Source organism: Vulpes lagopus, chromosome 11 (genome assembly GCF_018345385.1).
Source record: "Vulpes lagopus strain Blue_001 chromosome 11, ASM1834538v1, whole genome shotgun sequence".
Classification (NCBI taxonomy): Eukaryota; Metazoa; Chordata; class Mammalia; order Carnivora; family Canidae; genus Vulpes; species Vulpes lagopus.
The window spans coordinates 110,178,393-110,202,436 of record NC_054834.1 but is presented as its reverse complement, the minus strand read 5'-3'; the positions used below and the strand labels follow the sequence as shown (position 1 = coordinate 110,202,436).

The 24,044-nt window shown below is 48.2% G+C and overlaps 1 protein-coding gene and 1 long non-coding RNA gene across 2 annotated transcripts in view; both read left to right on the top strand.

Annotated features, from left to right (window-relative positions):
• The first annotated feature begins 5,271 nt into the window (after positions 1-5,271).
• Positions 5,272-24,044, top strand: part of COL5A2 (collagen type V alpha 2 chain) — a 138,493-nt gene continuing 119,720 nt past the window's right edge. The window contains exon 1 of the mRNA XM_041773656.1: positions 5,272-5,518. Within this exon, the coding sequence (XP_041629590.1) occupies positions 5,422-5,518 (97 nt within the window). The 5' untranslated portion in view covers positions 5,272-5,421. The remainder of the gene's footprint in view (positions 5,519-24,044) is intronic.
• The window catches only part of LOC121501545, a 37,933-nt gene continuing 27,857 nt past the window's right edge, over positions 13,969-24,044 (top strand). The window contains exons 1-2 of the long non-coding RNA XR_005990626.1: positions 13,969-14,438; positions 22,894-23,018. This is a non-coding gene — a long non-coding RNA (uncharacterized LOC121501545). The remainder of the gene's footprint in view (positions 14,439-22,893; positions 23,019-24,044) is intronic.

Genomic DNA, 24,044 nt, shown 5'->3' with positions numbered 1-24,044 from the left:
TCACCCCTGCTCTTGTGGTCCCTGTCCCAGTGACCCCGCCGCAGGAGAGCCGCTCCTGCTCCGGGCCTGGGCTCAGGTGCTCCACGGCGGGTGGGCGCAGAGCGGCCCGACCCGGCGAGGCTCATCCTCCTCTGACCCGGGTCCTCTTCCAGGCTGAGGCGCTTCTCTCGCCCGGGTCGTCACCTTCCTAGTCCTCTGCGTTGGCAGCTGCGAATCCTTTGGACTTTGCTCCCTGCGACTTGTGTCGCGGGCTTCAGTCGTCGAGTCCTACTGATTCTTGAGCGAATGGCAGGTGTTCAACAGGTAACTATCGGGCAAATAGGAGCAAGGTCTGTGTCTCAGGGATCTCGCCTTCGGGGTCAGGGCATGTGGCCGTGATGTGATGCTGCTCAGGTGTGCGCAGACCACGCTGGCCGGTTCTGCGAGGGCCAGCGGGCCTGTGTGCGGACGCGGGGGTCAGACGTGGGCTTTGCCGGCCCCTCATCCCCTCAGGGGGCACAGCCGTCCGCCTCGGTTCTCCCCATTAGCTGACTTCTCGGTGATTTCATTTCCAGAATCCACCCGAACCCCTCTGCTTCTTTCCATTTCCCCGCCCGTCCCTGTCCGAGCCGTCGTGTCTCACTGGAGCCCGAGTGCGCCCTGACTTGCACCCTCGCGTGCGTCTTGCCTTGGTAGAAGACGTTGCTCTAAGCCGTCCAGATTTCTAAAATATCAAAACATTAGGGTACATCACTCTTCTGTTTAAAAATTCTTTATCTGGGTCTCACTGCATTTAGAAAAAGTAGCCTCAACTCCTGTCCAGGAGCGCAGGGCCTCAGGGCTGGACCTGGCGAGGCGGCCTTCTCCTTGCCCCTGCCGGTCACAGCCTGGCCCGTGGGGGCCGGAAGGCGGTGGCCCTCGGGACGTGCCCACGCTTCGTGTCCGCTTTGTCTGCCTTGGTGTTTTCTGGTTGTTCTTTGAGATGCCCACGTTGTCATCTTCGGAGTCTGTGACTGTGTTACCTTTCATGTCAAAAAGCATTTTGCAGGTGTGATCATGATCCCAGGACGTGAGAGGTTGCCCTGGACTGCACGGGTGGAAGCAGGACTGTCACACGTGTCCTTAAAAGCAGAGAACCTTTCCTGCCAGTGGTCAGAGGGAGGACGTGGCCGTGGAAACAGCTGGCCTTGCCCGTGGACGAGGCCGTGGGAATGGGAGGGGGCCCTGGAGGTCCGCAGAGGCGAGGAGGGGTCCCCCTGGAGCCCTATGAGGGACGCAAGCCTGTGGGCACCCTGACTTAGCCGCGAGGCCCAGGCTCGGGACTCCCAGGACCTGGGACCGCACATCGCATTGTGTGAAAGGACCACGTGTCCGTAACTGGTACAGCGGCCAGAGGAAGGTCACGTGTCGCCCAGGCCCCTTGGACTTGCTGTCCCCGCCGGGCACGCCGCTTCCCCGTTCTCTAGGGCAGGTACCTCCACACTTCGGGTCTCAGAGTCCTCTTAGCGCTTTCAAGGGGCCCGCCCTGCAGGCCCTGATCTGCAGCGTCCCGCCCCCCACTCCTGAGCAACTCTGACGACGCCCCTTGCTTCCTGCGTGGCACATCAGGGCCTCGAATTCTGTTTGCACATTTGCTCACTAGTTTATTGCCGTTTTCCCACTCAGGGTTCGAAGCTTCCACAGCTTCGGGGACCTTGTTGATGCTGTTCACAAACATGTCCTTAGTTCCTGGAGTAGAACCTGGCAAATAACAGGTATTCGACAAATAGCTGTTGAATAAAGGAAGGATTAGACCAGGGAAATGGTTTTTTCAGGCAAAGGCCAGAGCCTGAGCAAACATCCGAGGTGTGAGGCTGCCTGCGTGCCTGGGAAAAATCTAGGTTTCCAACGGCTGAAGCCAAAAGAGGAAAGGAGGAGACGGCACCCAGGAAGTAGGTGTTTCCTCTTCGCTCATCCTCCTCCCTCCCCTCCCCCGCAGCTCCCTACCTTCCTCTTCCTTTAAGCTATCCTGGAACTATAGCTTGTAAGTACTTGGAGGTAACTTGGTTTTTTTTTTAAGAAAGGAGAAGTAACTGAGTGAAGGAACGCACGGCAAAGCCCACACGGCCTGGGGCCTGGCCGGCAGTTGGATGCGGGTGGGGGGGCCTTGCTGGGCTCCTGAGCCGGGGGCCAGAGCAGCGTCCAGGGGAGATGTTCAATGCGGACACTTAGACACACGAGTCGACAGGTGTGCAGCTCGGGGGGAGCCGTGCCCGGATATCGTCAGCTTGTGACCCGCAGTGACGTCGGGGATGTGACAGCGGACACGGCCCAGGAGGGGGGCAGGGGGCAAGGTGCGCCAGGACAGCGCTGGGAGCGCCACAGCCCTCTGGAAGGAATTACGAAAGAAGTTTGACCAGAAGAGCAGGGAACATAAGAGGAGCATGCGGGACCAGGGAGTGTCGGGAGGAGGGAGTTTCAGGAAGAAGGGGGTCAAGTACTATGGGGAGGGAAGAGGAGGGGTTCACCCGCAGGGGAGGCTCGGTGTCTCCTGCAGGGCAGGCCGTGACATTCTCCCGAGGACGGTGACACAGGACGGGGGACGAGGAGGTAGAGGGAAAAAGGAGATGACGAAGGGGACTCACTAAGGGAAATCTTTGTGGGGTTGTTTTTTTTTTGAGGATAGAGAGGGGGACACAGAGTGAAGTCCTGAAGGAGATGTGAAGGGACGGAATAGAGACAGACGGGAGGACCAACCCTAAAGGGGCTGAGACAGCTTTCTCTGGAGACCGGAAATATTTGTGTCCTGCAGGTCCAAGAGCTCGGAAGAACCGAGAATACTCACTTAGGACATGAAAGTCTCTGAAATAGGACCCTAGATCTGCCGCTTAGGAGCTGAGCAAACTTGAGGAGGTAAACTTCTTTGAATCATAAATCCTTATATATGACTTAAGAAAAATAATAACTTTCAAGGAGGCCGTGAAAGTCGAGTTGGTAAAGACGTAGCCAGGAGGTGCGCAGTGTTAGGTCTACACGCGGGAGGGCTTCGCGAGGTTGTGACAGGTTGCTGGGCTCCCGCTTAAACACCGCGGCTTAGGACCAGTTCTTCAAGGACCAAGAAACAGTCGCGTCCTCTACCCTGAATGTAACCACAGCCGTGAAAGCAACGCACCTGGTCAACACCTGTGTACATTTTACTCTTTTCCAAGCTGCAGTGTAGGATCCCAAAGCCGATCATAGAGGAAAAGCCCAAGTCACAGAGCTCGAAAAGACGAGCTAATTTATCACAGCTGTCCTGAAAGTATGTTCTCTGTCCCTATCATGCCAGATGCTTTTGGTTTGACAGGAAGCAGAGGCTGAAACTGGAGGGACCTGTGGGAGGTCAGGTCGTGTTTTTAATCTTTGCTATAAAAGTGAAAAATTAAACTGAGAGACACAGGGGTAGAGCTGCTTGGAAAGGTGACCGCCTGTGGAATGTCTCTCCAGAGATTGTAGCTCCAAGCTGAGATGCAAAGGCTTTTGGGTTTCTTGTATGAAAAGGATGGCGCATCGCTCACCTGACCGTGTGCCCAAGCCCCCCTTCCTCTGCATGTCTCCTGGCTGACTGCGCCCCGCAGCTACGTGCTCCAGTTCTGTGTCTCCTGCAAGCCTGTTTCTTGAGCATCTCCATGTGTTCCCTAAAGGCAGTGGCACGGCTTTCACTTCCTTTGTGTCACTGTCGCCCTCAGGGCTCAGCACAGTGTCAGCTACTCACCTGAATTGCACGGAATGGGCCATTTTGGTTCTAGGTGGGCTCAGGGTCGCACATGTATTCGGTTTGTAGGACGCTGCGAGGTCATTAAGATCTTGGCAGTTGTGAGGAACGGCCCCAGATCACGAATGCTGCTCTTCAGGCAGGTGTAACCGGGACTAGCACCGAATCTGAAAAACTGGTGTAGGAGTCACAGCAGCCCCATCTCCTCCTATGTGGCTCTTCGCCATCTGGGACGTAGTCAATACTGTGTCACTCATGTTAGTGTCGCCAAACTGTGTACACTGGTCGGGCCAAAGCCCTTTCCTCGCGGGAGAAAGCTGGGGGCACAGGGGTAATGGGCTCGGTGTTTCTGCAGTCGGTCAGTGCCCAGCTGCTGTGGGAAGCCAGACTTTGCACACCAAGGGCCGTGTGCCCCCTCCCTGAACCCGAACATAGTAGCCTGGCTCCCGAGCTGGTGAAACTTTCTGGGACAAGAGGGCCCTGCAGATGTGCCCCCCTCAACCACAGATGTGGAGAAGGGCAGAGGTCAGCGGGGAGTAAAGCACGATGCGCCACAAAGCGATGTGTCTGCAAGTTTCTTCACCCGACGTTACCTGGGCACAGGTTTACTAGTCCCCGTCCAGAATCTGGGGGAGAAAACCCCCAAACGAGAATCCGGCACAGGGAGGCAAGACTGTGTCCTCTTCAGTCAAAAGAAAGGGTTAAGATTTGATCCTTTGCCATCCAAGCTGAGCAGGAGCCGTGGGTCATCTAGACACCGAACGACTGGGCTAAGAGGCTGCATCTCCCCCCTAAGGTCTTTTGCAGCTTATAGGGGAAAAGCGAGGAGTGAGGGGGCGTGTGTCGGGGGAGGGCTGGGACGGGAGGGGGGGAGGATGGGCTCTTCCTTCAAACAGTTTTTCTCTAAAAAAAAAAAAAGAAGGAAGGAAGAAGGAAGGGAGGCAGGGAGGCAGGGAGGCAGGCAGGGAGGGAGGGAGGCAGGGAGGCAGGGAGGCAGGCAGGGAGGGAGGGAGGCAGGGAGGCAGGGAGGCAGGGAGGGAGGGAGGGAGGGAGGCAGGGAGGCAGGCAGGGAGGGAGGGAGGCAGGGAGGCAGGGAGGGAGGGAGGGAGGCAGGGAGGGAGGCAGGGAGGCAGGGAGGCAGGCAGGGAGGGAGGGAGGGAGGGAGGCAGGGAGGCAGGGAGGGAGGCAGGGAGGCAGGCAGGGAGGCAGGGAGGCAGGGAGGCAGGGAGGCAGGGAGGCAGGCAGGCAGGCAGGCAGGCAGGCAGGCAGGCCAGAGAAGAGAAAGGAAGCGGAGGGAGCTCCGTCGCCGCGGTCGGTCCCCCTCGGGCTGCCCGTACCGGAGCGCGGCCCCGGCTCGCAGGCGCGGGCTCTGATTCGGTCTCTCGCCATCAATCAGACGCGCGCTGGGCGCGCACTGGGCGGCGGGAGGCGGCGGGAGGCGGCGGGCGCGGGGCGCGGGGCCGTCCTCCTCCTTAAAGCCGCGCGGCCGGGGCCGCCCCGCTCAGACGGGCCGGGGCCGGGGCCCGGGCCGGGGCCGGGGCTGGAGGCTGGGGCTGGAGGCTGGAGGCCGGAGGCTGGAGGCTGGAGGCCGGGGCTGAGGCCGGAGCTGGAGGCCGGGGCTGCAGCAGGAGCCGGTGCAGGAGCCGGAGCCGGAGCCGGAGCCGGAGCCGGAGCCCGAGCCCGAGCGGCCCCGTCGGGGCGCAGGCGGGATGGCAGCTGCCTGCGTGCGGGCGAGCCCGCTGCTCCTCGTCGCCGTCCTCGTCGGCCGCTGCGTGGCGGTGACAGCGCAGGACGACGGCGACGACGGTGAGTCTGCCGGGCGCGCGGCTCGCGGGGTGGCGGCCCCGGGGCGGTGACAGGTGTGCCGGGGCGGCGGGGCCCCGCGCGGGGGCCCCTGCGGAGTCGGGGCGGGCCCGCCTGGACGCGGACGCTGCGCGGTGTGGACGAGGCTCGAGGAGCGCCCGCCGCGGGCGGCCGGGGCTGGGGGCCGGGGTCGGGGCGCTGGGGGCTGGGGCGGGGGGTCGGGCTGGAGGTCGGGGTTAGGGCTGGAGCTGGAGGCTGGGGCTGGAGGCCGGGGGTTGGGGCTGGGGGCTGGAGGCTGGGGTCGGGGGTGGAGGGCGGGGTCCGCCCGGCGGCTGGAGGCTGTAGTTGGAGGTTGGGACCGGGGGTCGGGGCTGGAGGCTGGAGGCTGGAGGCCGGGGCGGAGGCCGGGGCGCGGGTAGGCGGCCGGGTGGAGCCCCGCGCTCCACTCCAGCTGCGGCTCCCGAGCCTTTGTCTAGAGCACCCGCCGCCGCCGCTCCGACAGCGGATCCCCTTTGTGTCGGGCCCCTCGTCCTCCTCCCTCTGCGGGCTTCACCGCCTTCTCCTTGTCATTCGGGATCTCGGAGCACTTGGCCTCCGCGGAGGCGGCCTCGCTGCCTTCCCGGGGCGGAGGCGGAGAAGCGGCCCCTGAAGCCGCGGGCCCCCAGCCCCGCCCCGACGCGACCCCGCCCCGCCCCCGACGCGACCCCGACCCGGCCCCGCCCGCGACCCAGCCCCGCCGCCGATCGCGACCCCGACGCGACCTCAACCCCGACCCCACCTGCGACCCCGTCCCCGCCGCGACCCCGACCCGACCCCACCCACGACCCCGACGCGACCCCGACCCGACCCCGACCCCCACCCCGGGCGGACCGCGGCCAACCCGCCGCCTCTCCCGCGGCGTCTATGGGTGTTTGCGGGGCCTTGTCCTCGGGCGCGAGGGGGAGGTCACCTTTTCTTTTTTTCCTATGCAATTTGCGCATGTCAGGGTTGGGTGGTACTGCTGGGCTGCTGTAGAATATAAGAAAATATTTAATTTGGTTCCACTGATTATTAAATCCTTATTCTCCAGACGTGTTCTTTTTCAGAATAGGCCATTATAGATTTTCGTGACTATTTAACATCAAACTCAACCTTTTAAAACTTAGCACATTGGAACTTTTCGTATCTACTGCGGTGTACATACATATATAGATACACAAATATATGCCAATACATGCAGATGTGTGTGCACATGTCTTTTAACCTACCTCTGTGTATTTTTGCTCTGAAGATGTTCATAAAAATCATCTAGAGGCCACAAGTTCTAAAAATCATTTAAAGAGTGAAAATAAGAATGTGAGATACCCAACAATCTGTCCGGAGTCCCATAGAGGGGGCACTTTCTAAAATCTTGGAGCTTTTTATATTACTTTTTATGTTTTAAAAACAGACCGTTTAGAAAAGGTAAAAGTCTTGAATTTCTTTGTAATCGTGTGAAAAACATGCATGGCTTGGAAGGGTGGGGAAAATAACTGGGAAGTAGAAGTCAGAAAAGGAGAGAAAAAACAAAAATTACAATGGAAATAGCAAATCTAATTAGGAGAGTTCTCTCCCCTCCCCACCAAAACAACAACTTTTAATTTAAAAATTCACACAACTTTCCTTGTTAATATAAGATAAATTACTTACTTTTATAAAGTGTGGAAATGATTGAACATGTGAATAAGCGAAAGGAGTGTTGCATAAGGTTAATGGAATAGGCTATATATGCTCAAAGATTTCCCTAAATAGTTGTAATTACTCTGTAGGTGTTTCTGAAAAATAAGGAGAGTTAAATTTTTCTTACTATGAATTCACATAAAAGTTAGAAATTGGGGATCCCTGGGTGGCGCAGCGGTTTGGCGCCTGCCTTTGGCCCAGGGCACGATCCTGGAGACCCGGGATCGAATCCCACGTCGGGCTCCCGGTGCATGGAGCCTGCTTCTCCCTCTGCCTGTGTCTCTGCCTCTCTCTCTCTCCCTCTCTCTCTCTCTGTGACTATCATAAATAAATAAAATTAAAAAAAAAAGTTAGAAATTTGTAATTTGGTGCAAAACAGTCTCCATCTCCTACCAACCCTTCTTCCTCCGATATAACCAAACAGCACAGTAGCCAGAATCTCAAACATCAGATTTGACAGAAAAAGTGTAATTCCTTGCATTCACATTGCAAAAAATAAATTCCTCTGTTTTATTACTCACCCTAGGAGAGTATATGTGTTAAAAATTTCAAGAGCAAAAGAAAGTAGTATGATCCTATGTAAAGGTGTTTAGAAGAGAATTCCAGAATCCAGCATACTCAGAGTTTCGTGACTTGTATTGTGCTTACTTAAGGTGCATATTTTGGTTTCAGTTATATTGAATGGATACTTGGCAATATTTTGTTTCCCCTGGTCAGGCTTGACACCAGGTTAATAAAGTGTCAGTTTTGAAACTCCATGTGATTTTAAGTTTGGGGAAGAGTAAGTTCAGGAAAATGCTTTAAACTAAAGAAATATCTAAAGTACACATACAAAACAAGTATGTTTTTCAACTTTTCGCTGTAACTAAATCATGTAATCTGTTGTTGACTTTGTATACAAATATGTCCTCTTTGAAACGTAGAGACGTGTTATCACATGTAAGTAGATGTTTACAAACTTTAATATTTTTTCTTTTCAATACTTCAAGGTATATTTTTCATCTATTTGACTCTGGTTATTTTACCAGAAATGTAAACATAGGCATAGTGGCTACCTGATAGAAATTCTTAGGAATGATGTGATGAAAGTAAGGAAATAAAGTTTTAGGCATTTTAGGCCCAAAACTTTACTACTTGTCAATAAGTTTTAAGAAGTGAAACGATTTTTTTAATTCCTAAAAACTGAAAAAGTAAATTCTTAACTGAAAGGAGTTTGAACTAACTTTAGTTGAAACTATTAAGTAACAAGAATCAGAGTTAAGATGACAAAATCAGCTTTTCATGAGTTTTGGAGTATGTGTGTTTGTGATGGTGGTGGTGGGATGCTTTGAAAGTTTCCTTTTTTTTTTTTTTTTTTTTACTGTAGGAGAAGATACTATAGTGCATTTATAGTAATTTTGACATTCCTAAACAAAGTTCTAGCTCCTAGTGAGTTATATACATTCTCACCTATTGGAAATGCACAGACTTAGAAAATCATCTTTGGTATGAATCACTGATTTCAACAACAGAGAGAGAATGGAGAGAAGGAAAGGTGCAGAAATGTACCATTTTGTTTCCAGAGACCAGGCAGGTAACCTAAGCAAGTGAAGCAAGTGAGTGTTTGTACATCAACAGGGATGATGGGCCTGTGGAGATCTGAAGATGCATGCCCACTTTAAGGCATTCAAAACTAGTGTTTTCAAAAAGCATTGCATAAGCCAAATGCAATATATCTGACTGCCAAGTTTGGCTCATGGACCATAAATTTGCAACCCTCTTGTTGCAGCCCTACCCTGATATCCTGGACCCAAGCCAACTTCTGATGATTAAGAGATGAGGGGCTCACAGTACTTTTTATATCATGGTCCCTTGTACTTTATTATGCTATATCTGCCACTTATCTGATTGTTAAAATACAAAGTTGAAGACACAAGTGCTTATTGCTCGGTATTACTTGGATCAGATCATTTTAAAGGAAGTAGAGAATATGAATACATAGCTTAAGGTACTTGATCATTCATAAATCATTTAAAACTCATTACTATTAAAATGGATACTTTGGATCATGTAGGATATGCACTTTTCTTTTATACTGAATGTTTTAATTTGGGTTCGGCTACATCTAGCAGAATATAGTAGTAAGCCAAAAAAAATTGGACTTCTTTTTCCCCTCTCTTTTTAAAAGAAGCTTTCAGGTAGTGAAAGGCTGGTGTATTAGCTCTACAATGCTGTCAACGACTCCACCCCTTTCTAGTTCTCTAGTCTCCTATCCCTAGAGTATAACCCTTGATGTGATGGTCCTAGATGGCTTTTGGAGGTCCAGCCATTACATTTACTTTCTAGGCATCTGGATAGATGCGACTGATGAGAGACAAAGGCTGTGAGTCTCCTTTTCTCACGGAGACTGTCAGGTCTCCATGCCATTTCAACTTGCTTCTGACGGCTGGAATTGATCATCTTGTTACAGGAAGCCACAAGGGAAGCTAGGAATTGTAGTCTTGCACCTAGGTAGCACTCATCATGTACTCTGCTGGGTAGAGTTACCTTCTGAAGGTTATAAACGAAAGAACAGCTGTTAGGAGGCGACTGTAGTCCCAACCACAATGAGGATCAGCCACTTTCAGTTGAACAGACCTGCTTTCAATGGGCAGGGTATAGTTGTGATCACTTCTGAGTAGGCCGTGGAGCTCAGAACATGGGATGGAACCTAAATGAGGCTGCAATTCCTTGCTTCCTAATTCTTTTCAGATAAATTTACAAGTGCCTGTAACTTTTATCCAAACCAAAATGAAGCTTTACTTTGAAGAGTGTCTCTATCTATATACAGACATAGGTAGATATACATAATTTTTTAAAAGATTTATTTTTTAGTAGGGGGAGGGGCAGAGGGACAGGGAGAGAGAGCTGCAGAGCCTCATGGGGCTCAATCTCAGGACCCTGAGAACATGACCTGAGCCGAAAACAACAGTCAGCCATGCTCAACAGACTGCACCCCCCAGGTGCCCCGATATAGATGATTTTTTTATATTGGCAAATATATATGGCAAAACATATGTTTTGACCAGGACTCGTTTAGTTCATGCATAAACCACGCACAGATCCATGTTGAGCTGGCCATATAATCATCTGAAGAGCTTGTTACCAATATTGATTCTAGGCACCTCTCCTTTCCAAATACCCTGATTTAGTAGGTTTGGATGGGATTTGCAAGCTCTGCAGGTGTTGGTTAACCGCTGCATTACATCTCTGCCTAACATTCCTTTGATCTTGATGTAGCCCAGTTGGCTTCTTGTTCCAAGACTGCACAACTGTGACTTGATAATAACTTGCTGTTCCAGTTATTCCTTTTAGTTACAAGGCTGCCTAATTAAGGTTTGTAGATAAACCGTTGCAAATTCCCCATCATTTCAGGGAAAAATAACTCAAGCCCAAATCCTTTTTCATGGTGGCTGAGGTAAATCATTCAACTATACCATGGGCTCATGTTATCAAAATTTCCAAGTGAATATATAGGTCTCATTTTCTCTTTCACTTCCTGTTCTTCACACTTTTAGCACTGTTACCACAGTGCATTGCGATTCATTGTGTTGATCATTGTAGAAGTGCACATAATGCTGATGTGAGGTAAAAACAGAAAGAGAAAGCTTTGCTTTTGAGGAGATTGGAAACATGTTAATCTATGACCACAGAAAGAAATCTTTTCTAATTCAAACAAGGTGCTCCTACTTGAAAGACAATCATACATCATCATTTTGCCTTTGATCATATTTATAAAATGTTTAAAGGTCAGTTTTTGACTTACCATTTTTGCTCTGAAATCACAACATTGACAAATTTAGATATGCATATGAGAAATGTAGTAATGGTAGGGAGAAGACTAAAATTGCTACTTATTGATTTATTGTATAAATTTGGGCATGTTGTACAACTTTATGTAAAAATGCAGTTAGGAGGATGTTGACAATTCAGTTTTTCTCTTAGTTTCTCTCCATGTAAATTTCACGTGTATTTCATCTAAATTTCCTGTAAGACTGTTGAGCCCTTCTAGTCAGTGTTTTTAAAAGTATCTACTCTTGGCATTTGCTGGAGGGGGCAGGCTATCCTATGGAAAATTTTGCCTTAAAATTGTGGCCCCATTGGCAACCTTACTGTGTTTATTATATTTTATTGATGTGTTCAAAACTAAGCCCTTCAGAAGGAATCAAAGTGTTTCCATCTTACATTGACTATACTGAGGAACAGTGTATAAGAAAAATCACAGTAGTGTAAGATTCTTATCTGCATGCATTCTACAGAGAAGGTAGTAATGTTGACAATATTAATGAATTAATATTAATAAATTAATGGAAACTTGTCCCTGTATCTCTCTGGTATAATGTTTAAACTAAAAAATGATTACTTTTTTTTTTTTTTAAGTTTCTCCTGGGAAGGAGAAAAGACAGTCTCACAGTTCTTTTTCTCTATTTTTTTCTCTTTTGGGTGTCTGCTCAATCAGAATTATAAATTTGGTTTCAAGAGACAACGAATACATTCTCAGTGGCAGTGTTACTTGCCGCATACGCGTCACCACCTGACGTAGTCAGGAGAGTAACCCAGTCCAGCAGTCGCTAGGAAAACACCTGGGTTCTGGTCCGTCTCCGCCATGAGCAGTTTTGCCACCTGCAAAGAGGGCTTTAGCCTCACCAGACCTTTGGGTCCTTATCTAAAGTTGGGAAAATGTACACACCCCTGCAATCTGATGGGACTCTTAGCAGATCATTTGGGAACCTTACCTGAAGGTAATTTTAGGAGACTTAAATGAGACCCAGAAAGTGATACTACAATCTGATCTCAGTCATCATAGGTACAAACCTTAGCAGTGTTATTTTTGACTTTTACTTAATCTTTGAATTTATCTTGAAAAAACTTTTGGATTTGCTCTCCTTCCATATTTTTGTGTGTTTCCCATTTCCTGGGGGAACCTGCTCCATCATGCTCTCTTTTCTGTGACTACAACCACCTCCTTTCTCTGGGGTCTTTCCCCTTGTTCTGTAAGCCAGCTCAACTCTCTCCAGGGCCTGCGTCTGTCTCACACCCTTAGTTCTTAGCCCAGCTGCTCTAAAGGCCTACTCTAGTTTTCAGTCTCTGCCACCATGCCGCACTCATCCTGATCAACTCTGACTCTTGCCCCATTCCAGTGATGCTGGCCCAGTGAGAGGAGGCCTGAAATGTTGGAGGTCTCAGTGGGTCCCTTGCATCTGTCTTATCAGGCCTGTCTCCTTAATTCGATACAACTAACCACTCCAGCTCTCCTGAAAGACTACTCTCTGAAAGTTCTCCCTCTGGCTCCCAGCCTCTTCCTCTCAGTTTCATGGGCAACTTTTTAAAATTTTTTTCCCCACAGGATTTAGTTCAGTGGCCCTCCCTGTCTATTCTCCTCCTAGATTGTCCCAGAATCGCTCACCCTCAGGGTTTTGCTTAACAGCAAACTGCTGATAATTCTCAAATCTTTCTCTGCTATCCTGATCTTCCACATGAACCTCAATACCCAGCTTCCCTCTGATGGGCCATAACCACTTCAAGTTTGGTGTATCTAAAACTCAAGTCATGATGGTCATCCCTTCAAGACAAGACCCATCTTTCCTATGTATTCCTTCTATTAATGGCAACATCATCTTAACTGGTCACTCAAGGAATATTCCAATCAGTCACTAAATTTTGCCATTTCATCTGCTAAGTAGTTCCCAGATAAACCCATTTAGCCCTTTCTTCTACAAATGCCTCAGTTCAGGCCCACATCAAATCCTCAGATTATTGCAATAGCATTTAAATTTCCTGCCATGCCTGCTGTGTGGCCACTTCCCATTCACATGTATATAGACCCTCTCTGCTGCCACTGTGATATAAAACTAAAATCTGATCACGTCATTACCATCCCTGTAACCTTGTGCTGACTCCCATTGTTGGGGAAAAGGATAATGTTCAAGCTCCTAAGGATGGCATAGAATACCTTTTATGATCTGGCCCATTTCTAGATTCTTAGTCATATCAGCTGTCAGTCTGCCTCAAAATAGGAAAGTGCTTGTACTTCCCAACTCCCACTGCACATACATACCTGTACTTTTCCTTTTTTCACTCACCTCTGCCTTCCAGATTCCACTCCATGTTATGAATTCATTTTATATGTTAGGTACATGATAGTTTTTCCATGCATTTTTACCAGTTGAATATTATTTTTGAAAATCTAAGAAAATATTTCCTGCCATTAGTGAACTTATGTTAAACTCAGTTTTTGCAAATTTGCATAATCTTGAGCAATTTTAAAAATGTCTTTAGTCTTAGTTTCTTCATCTATAAAATTGGAATAACAATTTTTACCTCAAGTAATTCTTATGAAGACTATCATGTATATAAACCACTTAGGTAGTATGGATCCTGACAAATAGCAGGAGCTCATTAAATGATAGTTGATATTATTATTTGATTACTATTTAATAATACAGCAATAAATACTTTTTAGGTGATTATGAGAATGAAAATGTTACATATTACTGAAAAATAAAAGAATTAACTTTTGCTCTCAGAGAGGAGAGTCTAGTGGAGAACTTAAAATGCAAACTTTACCTACTGTTGTACTATGGTCATTTTGATAATACATCAAAGTATGCAACTCATTTCTAACGAGCTGTATCTTAAGCGGTTTAAAAATCGCACTCTTCAAACAGTAGAGCTTTATAGTATCAGCTCCTTGAGTAGGATTATTATGGGAAAAAACAAAGGAAACAACACATCTTTCCGTGGAGCCTGTCTCATGGCCATGTGGTTTGAAGCATCACCCGCCTCTCCCGCCTCACCCCCCCACACACACACACATTTCATTCTCCGCAATGGTTTCCAGTGTGGGAGCAAGCCAAGCACGATTCCCTCCATGGCCCAGTGCTACCTCACGCCTGCCTACCAGCTCTGTCTCAGCGTTTATTTTCTGAAAATATGATAGTCATAAAAGTCTGTTCAAAATTGGAAGCTTATTTTCCACACTGCATTGCGCTGGGTTGCACTCGGAACGAGAGGAATGGCTTCCCGGGCAGGGATTTACAAGGCCGCTCCCAGGACTGTTTGGTACAGCGGTGGGGGTGACCATCTTTTCCCAGACTTGGCGGCAAGCCCTTCCTCCTCCAAAGGCTGCTCGTTTCTTCACTCCTTTTACTCCCTGAAGGTTTTTGTGAGGTTGACTCCAGAAAGCAGAAACTGATAGAGGAAGTAGGTACGTTATTCATGCTCACACTCTCCTTCCTTTGCTGCTTCTTTCTTCTCGGTTTTTAAAATTAAACAAAATGATGGGTTTGACTTAGAGGGACGTTTGCGTTGGGAATTTACCAGGTAATTTGTAGCTGTGAATTCTTTTAATTAAATTTTTATTACTCAGTATGATGGTTCTGTGGCCATCAGCTTTAGATTTTTCATCATGGAATTCTAAAAATATGGATGGTTTCCATAGCAAACAAACTCCTTTATGAGGATTTAATATTTTCATTTATCTTAAACAGCGGTCATATGCTTACTATTTGTTTCTGAGGTAGAAGAACCTATCAGATTTCTTTATGCTGCTTCAGAATGGTTGGTAAGCCATTTCTTTCTCATTCTTTGCACAGCTTTATATTGAAGAAATGATTAAGTTATAGTTTAATTTGGAACATCATTTTTCTCATGTTAGTGCTAATTTTTGAGGTAGAATTTCTGGTAGGATGGGCAGTGAGGTTAACTGGTTACCATAGAGGATGAATTGCAAAAAAAAAGAAAAAAAGTTCCACATTTTCTCATCTTTGGCTATAAACACAAAACCTCGGAAGCTTTATAAAGAAAGCTTATACTTTATTTTGAGATGGCAGAGGGTACTGGTCATTCCAAGGCAAATGAGTGATTCTGATATAAGAATTTCCTTTTACACAAATTTGTACTGAGGAAAAAAAAAAAAAAAAGACTTGGACCCTGGAAGGAGGAATAACATTTCCTCAGGAATCTTGCGTTCCAGCCTTAAGGTGCTAAATGTTATGTCTTTCTGAGTGTTCATTAAAAAAAAATCTCACTTCTCTAACCATTTCCCATTTCCCCTCAAATCTTGACATCTACTGATTAGAATAAGTGGGTGTTTGTGCTTTTATTTTTCTCCCTTAAGCATAGTAAAATTGAACTGAATTTTGCTGAGAAACAACTAATAAATTCCTGAACTAATGGAATTCTCATTAGCCCTGGAAGATTTCAATCTTCTTATGATCTGTTTATTTTTACTTTTAAAAAAGTGGGGCAATTCCATTATGTAGAGAATGAGACAAAAATGAAACAGAATTACTGCTATAGACATTAACCAGTGAATACCATTGGCAGTGCTTGTGTTTGGATACCTAAAGGAGGATGAAATAAAATTAAATTAGTATTTTTATGATAACTAGTATTTTTCAATAATATTTTGGCATATTCAGCATGAGTGTTTCATAAACTTGCCAAAGCTTACACTTACCTGAGCTACCTACATCTGTTCCGTGGGTGCAATGTTACACAGTCCTTAGAGGAATGAGCAGGTTCAGTTCCAGAAAAAGTTTTAAAATAGATAACTTTTGTTTTTGTTTTAGGAAAATATGCTTTCATCTCCCTTTCTGTTTGAAGGGAAAGCATTCAGAATTCTGCATGAGAATCAGGGTCTTACCCTGCAGCTCCACCTGGATGTCACCTTCCCAAATTTTGCTTCAAGTTAGACTTTTCCTTGGAGCCTAACCTCTAATCAAAACTTAACTGTGTAGTGTCTTCTACTTTCCTGCTCTGTAAGACACTAATGCACAACACATGCTCCCTTAGTTACTGTTCTATAACGCACAGTTTTAGTATTACTCCCTTACAACGGGAGCTAATTATATGGTAATTTGCCTTTTGCAATCCTTTTTCCACTATTCTCTGGCCATCAGAATCAGCAGACACCCTGGCTCTGGGTGAAAACTCCACTGTCACATCTACTCTGTGGCTCACGCTTTAGGAGGATGAGACATGGCTCTTGTGGACACTGTTTTCTTGCCCATGGAGGGTTTCACCATCAAGACATTAGAATCACTTCAGATCCAATCTAATAGAAACTGACAGTTGCTTAAGTATAATCAAAATGGAAGTTTCCCCACGAGATTCTGTTTTTGAAGAGGACTTTTGAGTTTCTTCAGGATAGACTTCTACGGTAGTGCACCATGTGGAAGGCATATGTGCTTGGGAGGATGGGTTCTCTGCGGGTATGCAAGGGTGCCAGTTAGCTTCATTGAAGTCATTGAAATGGAAGGCACCACGGTAATGGGAGTCTTCATGACTGTACCTGTAACATATCTTGTTAGATTTCTTTAGAGAATTTCAAAGAGGTTGGAGAAGTTTGTGACATCTTTTTACTTTTGTTCTTTATTTTCTCTATTTTTTTTTTTACTCTATATTCCTAAAACAGCCACTTTAGAATAAATAGACACTACAATACTATAGCTCTCTCTCTCTCTCTCTATATATATATATTTTTTTTTTTTCTGGACAGCAGTATATATACTATCAATCAGGCCTATGGACAGAACAAACAGGTCATTGTCTCACAGTCAGATTTCTCTATTTTTGGAAATTTCCTCAGTTCCAACTATTTCTATTTTCAGTACTTAGGGCCCTTTATGGTTAGCAATTTCTACATTTCAAACTTCTTTTCCACCTACTTTCAATAAGCAGTTACTAGAATATGGGTCTTTGGAGTCTACATTTGCCATTTGCAACCTTATGATCTTGAGCAGGTTACTCATCTTTGAAATGTAGAGTTAGGGGCAAGGCCCGCCTGAGAAGTGCGCGGCCTGCGCAGCCCCCGAGGCGACCTGGAAGTCGTCTTCGAGGTACATGACGTCAGCAGTCCCCCGAGGCGACCTGGAAGTCGTCTTCGAGGTACATGACGTCAGCGGTCCCCCAGGGACCTGGACGTCGTCTTCGAGGTACATGACGTCAGCGGTCCCCCAGGGACCTGGACGTCGTCTTCGAGGTACATGATGTCAGCGGCCCAAAAGAGTAGAAGGCTCTCCGTGGACATGAAGAAAGTAACATACCTGCTTGTCTAACTATCCTCCCAAAGCCTCAAACTAGGGATTAAATAGGAAAAAAATAGAACAGAGGCTTTGACTAGAGGATAAACCGAACAAAAAGAGAACGCACGCATGACTTCGTGATGCGACTGGGCCGCAGCCCCTGCGGATCGTCGGCGGCGCCCCCTGCCGTCCTGGCCCCCGCCCTCCCCGGGAGCCGGCCTCAGAGTCCGAGCGAGCCTCCGAGGGCCTGTTGGCGGCGCGTCTCCCTCGCCCCGGCCGAGGTCACCCGGAGTCGGAAGCCGAGACTGAAGACCGGTGTCCGCGGCTCAGACCAAGGCCCCATCACCCCTCAGCCTACTTCCGGGGGGGCCTCAACACTCGCCAGTCGCTCGCAGAGAAGCCTGCGGCTAGAGTCGGGCTTCGGGGAACAGGCTCCCTCACCTTCCCGAGTTGTTGGAGCGACTGTAGACGCGGCTCGCGGTCGGGGTGGGGCCGGGACACGCGACCCTGCACGCCAGGGGCAGCCCGGCGGGGAGCCCGCTGCGCGACCGCCCGCCTCAGGCGCGTGTGCAGCGGCCGCTCCCGGAAGCCGCCCGGGACCTGGTCCCAGGAGCCCCCGCGACCTGCTCCCGGCAGCCCCCGCGGCTCCCGGAAGCCGCCTAGGACCCGCTCCCGGAAGCCCTCGCGGCTCCCGGCAGCCCCCGCCGCTCCCGGAAGCTTCCGGCAGCCGCTGCGGCCCGCTCCCCGGGGAACCGGCGCCTACGCTGCAGGGCGCCGCGCCCTCGCGGTCACGTGTCGCGTGCTTCGACGTGAGGATTTGAGGTTTTCCTCGCGTCCCAGTTCCCTGCCCCTGCGCTTCATCCTGGGAACGCAGCCTCCAGCTTCTTTGGAAAAACAGTCCGCTTTTCAGGGAATGGCTTTCGGACAAAGTTTCTAGAGAAGTTTCTAAAAGGAGACAACGTTTCCAGGCAAAATTCCTTTTTTTTTTTTTTTTTTTGGATTTTTAGAGATTTTATTTACCCCTGAGAAACACAGGCAGAGACCCAGGCCGAGGGAGAAGCAGGCTCCCCGCAGGCAGCCCCAGGCGGGACTCGACCCCGGGACCCCGGGGTCACGCCCTGGGCCGCAGGCGGACGCGCACCCGCGAGCGCCCCCCCCCCCCCATTCCTCTACCGGCGGTGCGGGCGCCCAGGGAGAGTCGGGCGGCCTCGGCCCAGCTGGAGCCTGTCGTGCTCACAAGCCTCAGGTCCGACCGGAGCCAGAACCCAGAGTCGGCGCTGACCCCGCGGAGCGACGCGGCGTCTCTAAGGGACCTTGTGAAACGAACTCCCAGGAACAGGACCCACAGCCTCAGATCTTGAAGGCTTCGGGCGCCTGAGCCCCCGCTGGCCCCGGGCGCCCCTCCCGCCCCCTCCGCTCCCTCGGCCCCCGTGGCGGCCCGCTGGTCGGTCCCGGCCGGTCGGTCACAGCCTGGTCATCCCGCCTGGTCAGTCACGGCCAGTGGGTCATGGTCGGTCCCGGCTGGGGGTCGGTCCGGGCTGGTCGGTCCCGCCTGGTCATCCTGGGGTCAGTCACGGCCGGTCGGTCACGGCCTGGTCATCCCGCCTCGTCATCCTGGGGTCAGTCACGGCCGGTCGGTCACGACCTGGTCATCCCGGGGTCAGCCACGGCCGGTCGGTCCTGGCCTGGTCATCCCGCCTCGTCATCCCCGGCCGGTCAGTGCTCAGCCGGTCCCTGCACCTCAGGCGCTCCTGGTGCTGATGGGTTTGTCCTCAGGGCCGAGCGCCTTGACTTTCCCTGAGGACTGAAGCTACTAAACTGCTCTTCTGTCCAGACTCGGAAAACAAGGAGGGGAGACCCCGAGGTGGCTCAGCGCTTTGGCGCCTGCCTTTGGCCCGGGGCGCGGTCCTGGAGTCCCGGGATCGAGACCCGCGTACCCACATGGGGCTCCCTGCACGGAGCCTGCTTCTCCCTCTGCCTGTGTCTCTGTCTCTGTGTGTCTCTCATGAATGAATGAATGAATGAATGAATGAATAAATAAATATTAAAAAAAAAGAGACAAGGAGGAGGAGCATTAAAAGGCTGTGGGCTTTCACGGTAGGAGCAAGTTCCTCAGCCTGCATTCACGCTTATTCTTAGGTCCTTACTGTGTTTCGCACTTAGGTTTGTGGGGAAATACGCACACGTTTGCTGTGAATACCCGGGAGGTGATGCGGTCCGTCAGTATTTCTTCCAACACAGAACTTTTTGGAACATACTGCTTGCCCTCCCTTTCCTGCAGGGAAAATGAGGCTGCGTTTCTCTGCTGCTTTTCCCCATTTCCCTTCCTTTTATGTCCCCAGATCCTGCTAGAATTTTACTCCCAGACGTCCTGGGGGTGGAGAGCAGCCTTCTGTATGTATGCATGTCTTTCCCATAACTATGTGTCTAATTCAGGTGCATGAAAAATTTAAATTTTTTTTTTTTTTATTTATGATAGGCACACAGTGAGAGAGAGAGAGGCAGAGACATAGGCAGAGGGAGAAGCAGGCTCCATGCACCGAGAGCCCGACGTGGGATTCGATCCCGGATCTCCAGGATCGCGCCCTGGGCCAAAGGCAGGCGCCAAACCGCTGCGCCACCCAGGGATCCCAGGTGCATGAAAAATTTAGATTAAAAATCTGAAAAGAGGGCGCCTGGGTGGCTCAGTGGCTGAGCGACGCCTTTGGCTCAGATCATGACCCGGGGGTCCTGGGATTGAGTCCCACATTGGGCTCTCTGTGGGGAGCCTGCTTCTCCCTCTGCCTGCGTCTGCCTCTCTCTGTCTCTCGTGAATAAATAAATCTTAAAAAAAAAATCTGAAAAGATTAACAAAAATGCTACCCAGAAATGCTCACCTCCACGTTCAAATCAGAGGTGCCAGTGGGAGTCACTGTCAGGGTCTAAAGTAAGTGACCTACTGGTCATTTTCTAGCCCTTGGTAATAATACACTTTGGGAAGGAAGGAAGATCCCCCTCAAAAACCATTATAAGATTGCATTAGTGACGTTGGGATTTAATTCAGATGATTATGAAAATTTTGACGTTTTATCAAAGGAAATAATGTTTGGGATGCCCAGGTGGCTTAGTGGGTGAGCATTGCCTTGGGCTCGAGGCGTGACCCTGGGGTCCTGGGATGGAGTCCCCCTTCGGGCCCCTGCAGGGAGCCTGCTTCTTCCTCTGCCTAGGTCTCTGCCCCTCTCTCTCTCTCTCTCTCATGAATAAATAAAATATTTAAAAATAAAGGCAATAATGCGCTAATCTCAAGTGTTGGTGGTTTTGATTTGCTTTTCTCTAGAGCAGAAGGTAGTCCCAGCATACATCTACGAGACCCTTCTTGTGTTCATTCATTCATTTACTACTTCAGTAAACATCTGAGTACCTGTTGTTTACCAGGCACTTTACTGACTGATACAGAAACAAATATTTAATCCTTGCCCCCAAGGAGCTAATCATCTCGTGGGCACAAGTAAAATAAGGGATGGTACCGTGGGATCTGTGCTGAGAGGGAACTAGATGGAGGCTCCCTACCCCTCCTGCGGGGTGAAGGGCGCAGCAGCGCAGCCATTCCCCGCATTCACTCCTTAGCTCCTTCCTCTGCCTCCCACCCAAGTCCTTCTGATCATAATCTGGTCAGACGTGCCTCCTTTTAGAAACCTCTGTAGTCCTCCCAGACGTCGGTTCTTCCCCTTTTTATGGCACTTTTAGCACTCAAAAGGATCTTCTGTGTTGTCCTTTGCTTTATTTGCACTTTTCAATAAATGACATTGAGCTGTTGGTTTTATCATCTGCTCCTTCAGAACAAGACCATCTCTCAGTGGATAAAGTAGGTGGTGGGTGCTAAGGGGAGCACCTGTGGTGGTGGGCACCCGAGGTGGTGTGGACACCTAAATCATCCATCTGAAACTGATAGCACGCTGTGTATTGACTATGGGCAATTTAAATAGACACTTAAAGACTGTCTCTGAAACCCAGAAAATCAAATGCATTTCTAGGGCTACACATATTGTAGATCCTCAGTAAATGTTTGTGATTAATAACTAAAGTGAAATATATTTTTTGATGGTTCAAAATCAAGTGGCTTCTCTCAGTTGATTAGGAGATTGTTTTTCAATTATATTGCTCAATCTTTCCTAGGTTTCTATATCAATAGTAAACTTGAAAAGATGGAATCAGCTTTTATATATAGGTTAGCTATATTTAGTACTTCTTTCTGTGAAGCCTCATAAAAATATATACTTCAAAGCACATGAATTGGGTATGAAATTGAAACAAAAGTTAATTTTATAATTTATTTTATTTATAGAGACTTTAGTCAGGCTTTAGGGACACAAAGATGACTAACACACGATCAGGTATTTTCAGAGACATAAAGTCCCTTAATGAGGGGAATCGACATTTGAGCCTAAAGGTAAAACATGATATAATAGGATGAAAAAGAATGCCAAGGGTTGGTTTCCTGGAGAAGATAGACCCCCAAACATAAATGACGGAAGTGTGGTAACTAGCGGAAAGGACATGAGAGGAGCAAGAGGACGATGTCCAGTTAGGAAAAAGGACATGAAGAAATACTCATATTAATCAGCATTGTTTGGTAGGAAAACTGCAAAAAACTGCAGAAAACTGCAGCTAGTCTTGAAGCATAGAATGGGATAGGATCATCTCATTATTAGAATTTGATTTTTTAGACAATTTATTATAAATTCTGTATTTAATAGTAGTAGTGATAAAAGTATAGATTATTATTTTCCTTTCCCTATCCAATAAAAAGCTGAATTGTGAAGTGATGAAGAAATGTAGGACCATAGTTGGGATAAGAGGTAGAATCAAGTAAGGAATTTTGCTTTATTTTCAGATGACAGGATGGGATGTTTTAGTTTGAGAGAAGGTGTCCCAGGAAGACTGATTATTTTGAAGATCCAGAAAGGGCAACAGAGGTTGCCCACGATACAGAAAGGCACAGGGTTGGGTGTTGGGGTGGAGAGGTTAGCCTCAGACAGGAGCTGGGAGTGTCATAAGCTTTGACGCCAGAAGCAAGGAGGCAGGGATCCCTGGGTGGCGCAGCGGTTTGGCGCCTGCCTTTGGCCCAGGGCGGATCCTGGAGACCCGGGATCGAATCCCACGTCGGGCTCCCGGTGCATGGAGCCTGCTTCTCCCTCTGCCTGTGTCTCTGCCTCTCTCTCTCTCTCTCTCTCTCTCTCTGTGTGACTATCATGAATAAATAAAAATTAAAAAAAAAAAAAAGGAGGCAGAGAGGCCAATGCGGCTTCAGGTGAAAGCTGTCTGTGGGTGCCGGCGGGGGTGTGGGGAGGAGCGAGGAGCGGAGGGTCGTGATAGCTCAGGCTGTTATCAAAAAGAACGCATTATTGCCTCAATGATTCAGTTACTTTAATGCATCAGCTTTAATGCAGTACAAAATTGATTTAATGTCATTAATTAAATTGCATGTCTTGGAATGTTCCTCAGGACCAACTGTCCTAACTATTGGTCTGCTTGTGCTAACATGATGCAGAGATTAAATTATCAGTAAATTATTTGTTTTTGTTGAGAAGTTTGGTTGTCAGACCATTGTTCAAAGTGCTTCTGCGTCATAATCCTTAATGTTTCTTTTTCCAGCTGGGAGCCGCCACCCTGTACTTTTGGACAGTCATCTTAACTTTCCCTCCGACCCTAACTGTCACTCGCACCCCCACCACAGGTCGTGAAATCACAGTGATTAAAAGAGAGACACTTTCCCAGAGGTAAGGCTAGGGTGTTCTCTCCTGGCCAGTGATCTATGTTCCGCGGACGTTCATTTGGAGAGTTTGCTGCCTCCGTAACTAACATCACACTGTACCTGGTAGGACTCCACAGTTCGCCAGGTGCATGTACTCAGTTGATGCACACGTGGAACCCAAAAACCTGAATTGACAAGTGAGGAAACCGGGACTCACAAAACATAAACGATGCAGTGGATTTTGGACAGAGGTACAGAATTTAGGTATTCTGGCTCCCGGTCCCAACAGTCTCTCATAGAAACGGAAAGGAGCAAGACACGTTTGGTCAGAAGAAAAGCTCTCCACACTACACAAAAATCGGTTTTGTTTAGTGCTGCATCCTTAGAGACCTCAGTGAGACCAAAGCTGTGGCGGGCCACGATTTGGGAAGGTATCATTTGGTCTTGTAGAGATTTAATTTTTTTTTTTAGATGTTTTTTTTCCCAGACAACGAAAGTTGAGGATTATCATGAAAAGCTGTAATGAGAAAATAAGCAAACAATTTTTAATTTATCCAACTAAAATTTTTACTTGAGATGAAATAGGAAACCTTGTCAGCAGATGCAATCACAGGATGTGTTACAGGATAAGAGCCAAAAATGACTTTGGAAAGAAAAAATGATGTGGATTTAGCACTCAGTGAGACACCCTTAATTATTAGGTTTTCTGTCCTAGCTTTCTGCACTCCACTGATTATAAAATTAGTGAGAAAGTCACTGGTCAAATATTATTGAATTCTAAGTTCCAGCTCAGACAATGGAGGTAGAAAAATAAGAAATGGTCTTCTTAACCTACAGAGTCCTGGTATGAGAGACACAACCAGCCATAAATTTTTGTAAAGAGAACTAATAAATAGGGAACAGCATGTGTGTAGATCTGCTTAAACTTGTCTATAAATTAGTTAAAACTACGTAAACCAGACCTCTGCACCAAGCATTTTCAGTGGGAGGATCTCCAATGAAAATGTTTATTTGCTAAGAAATTTTTTTCTTCCTTCTGTAGTGACATTTT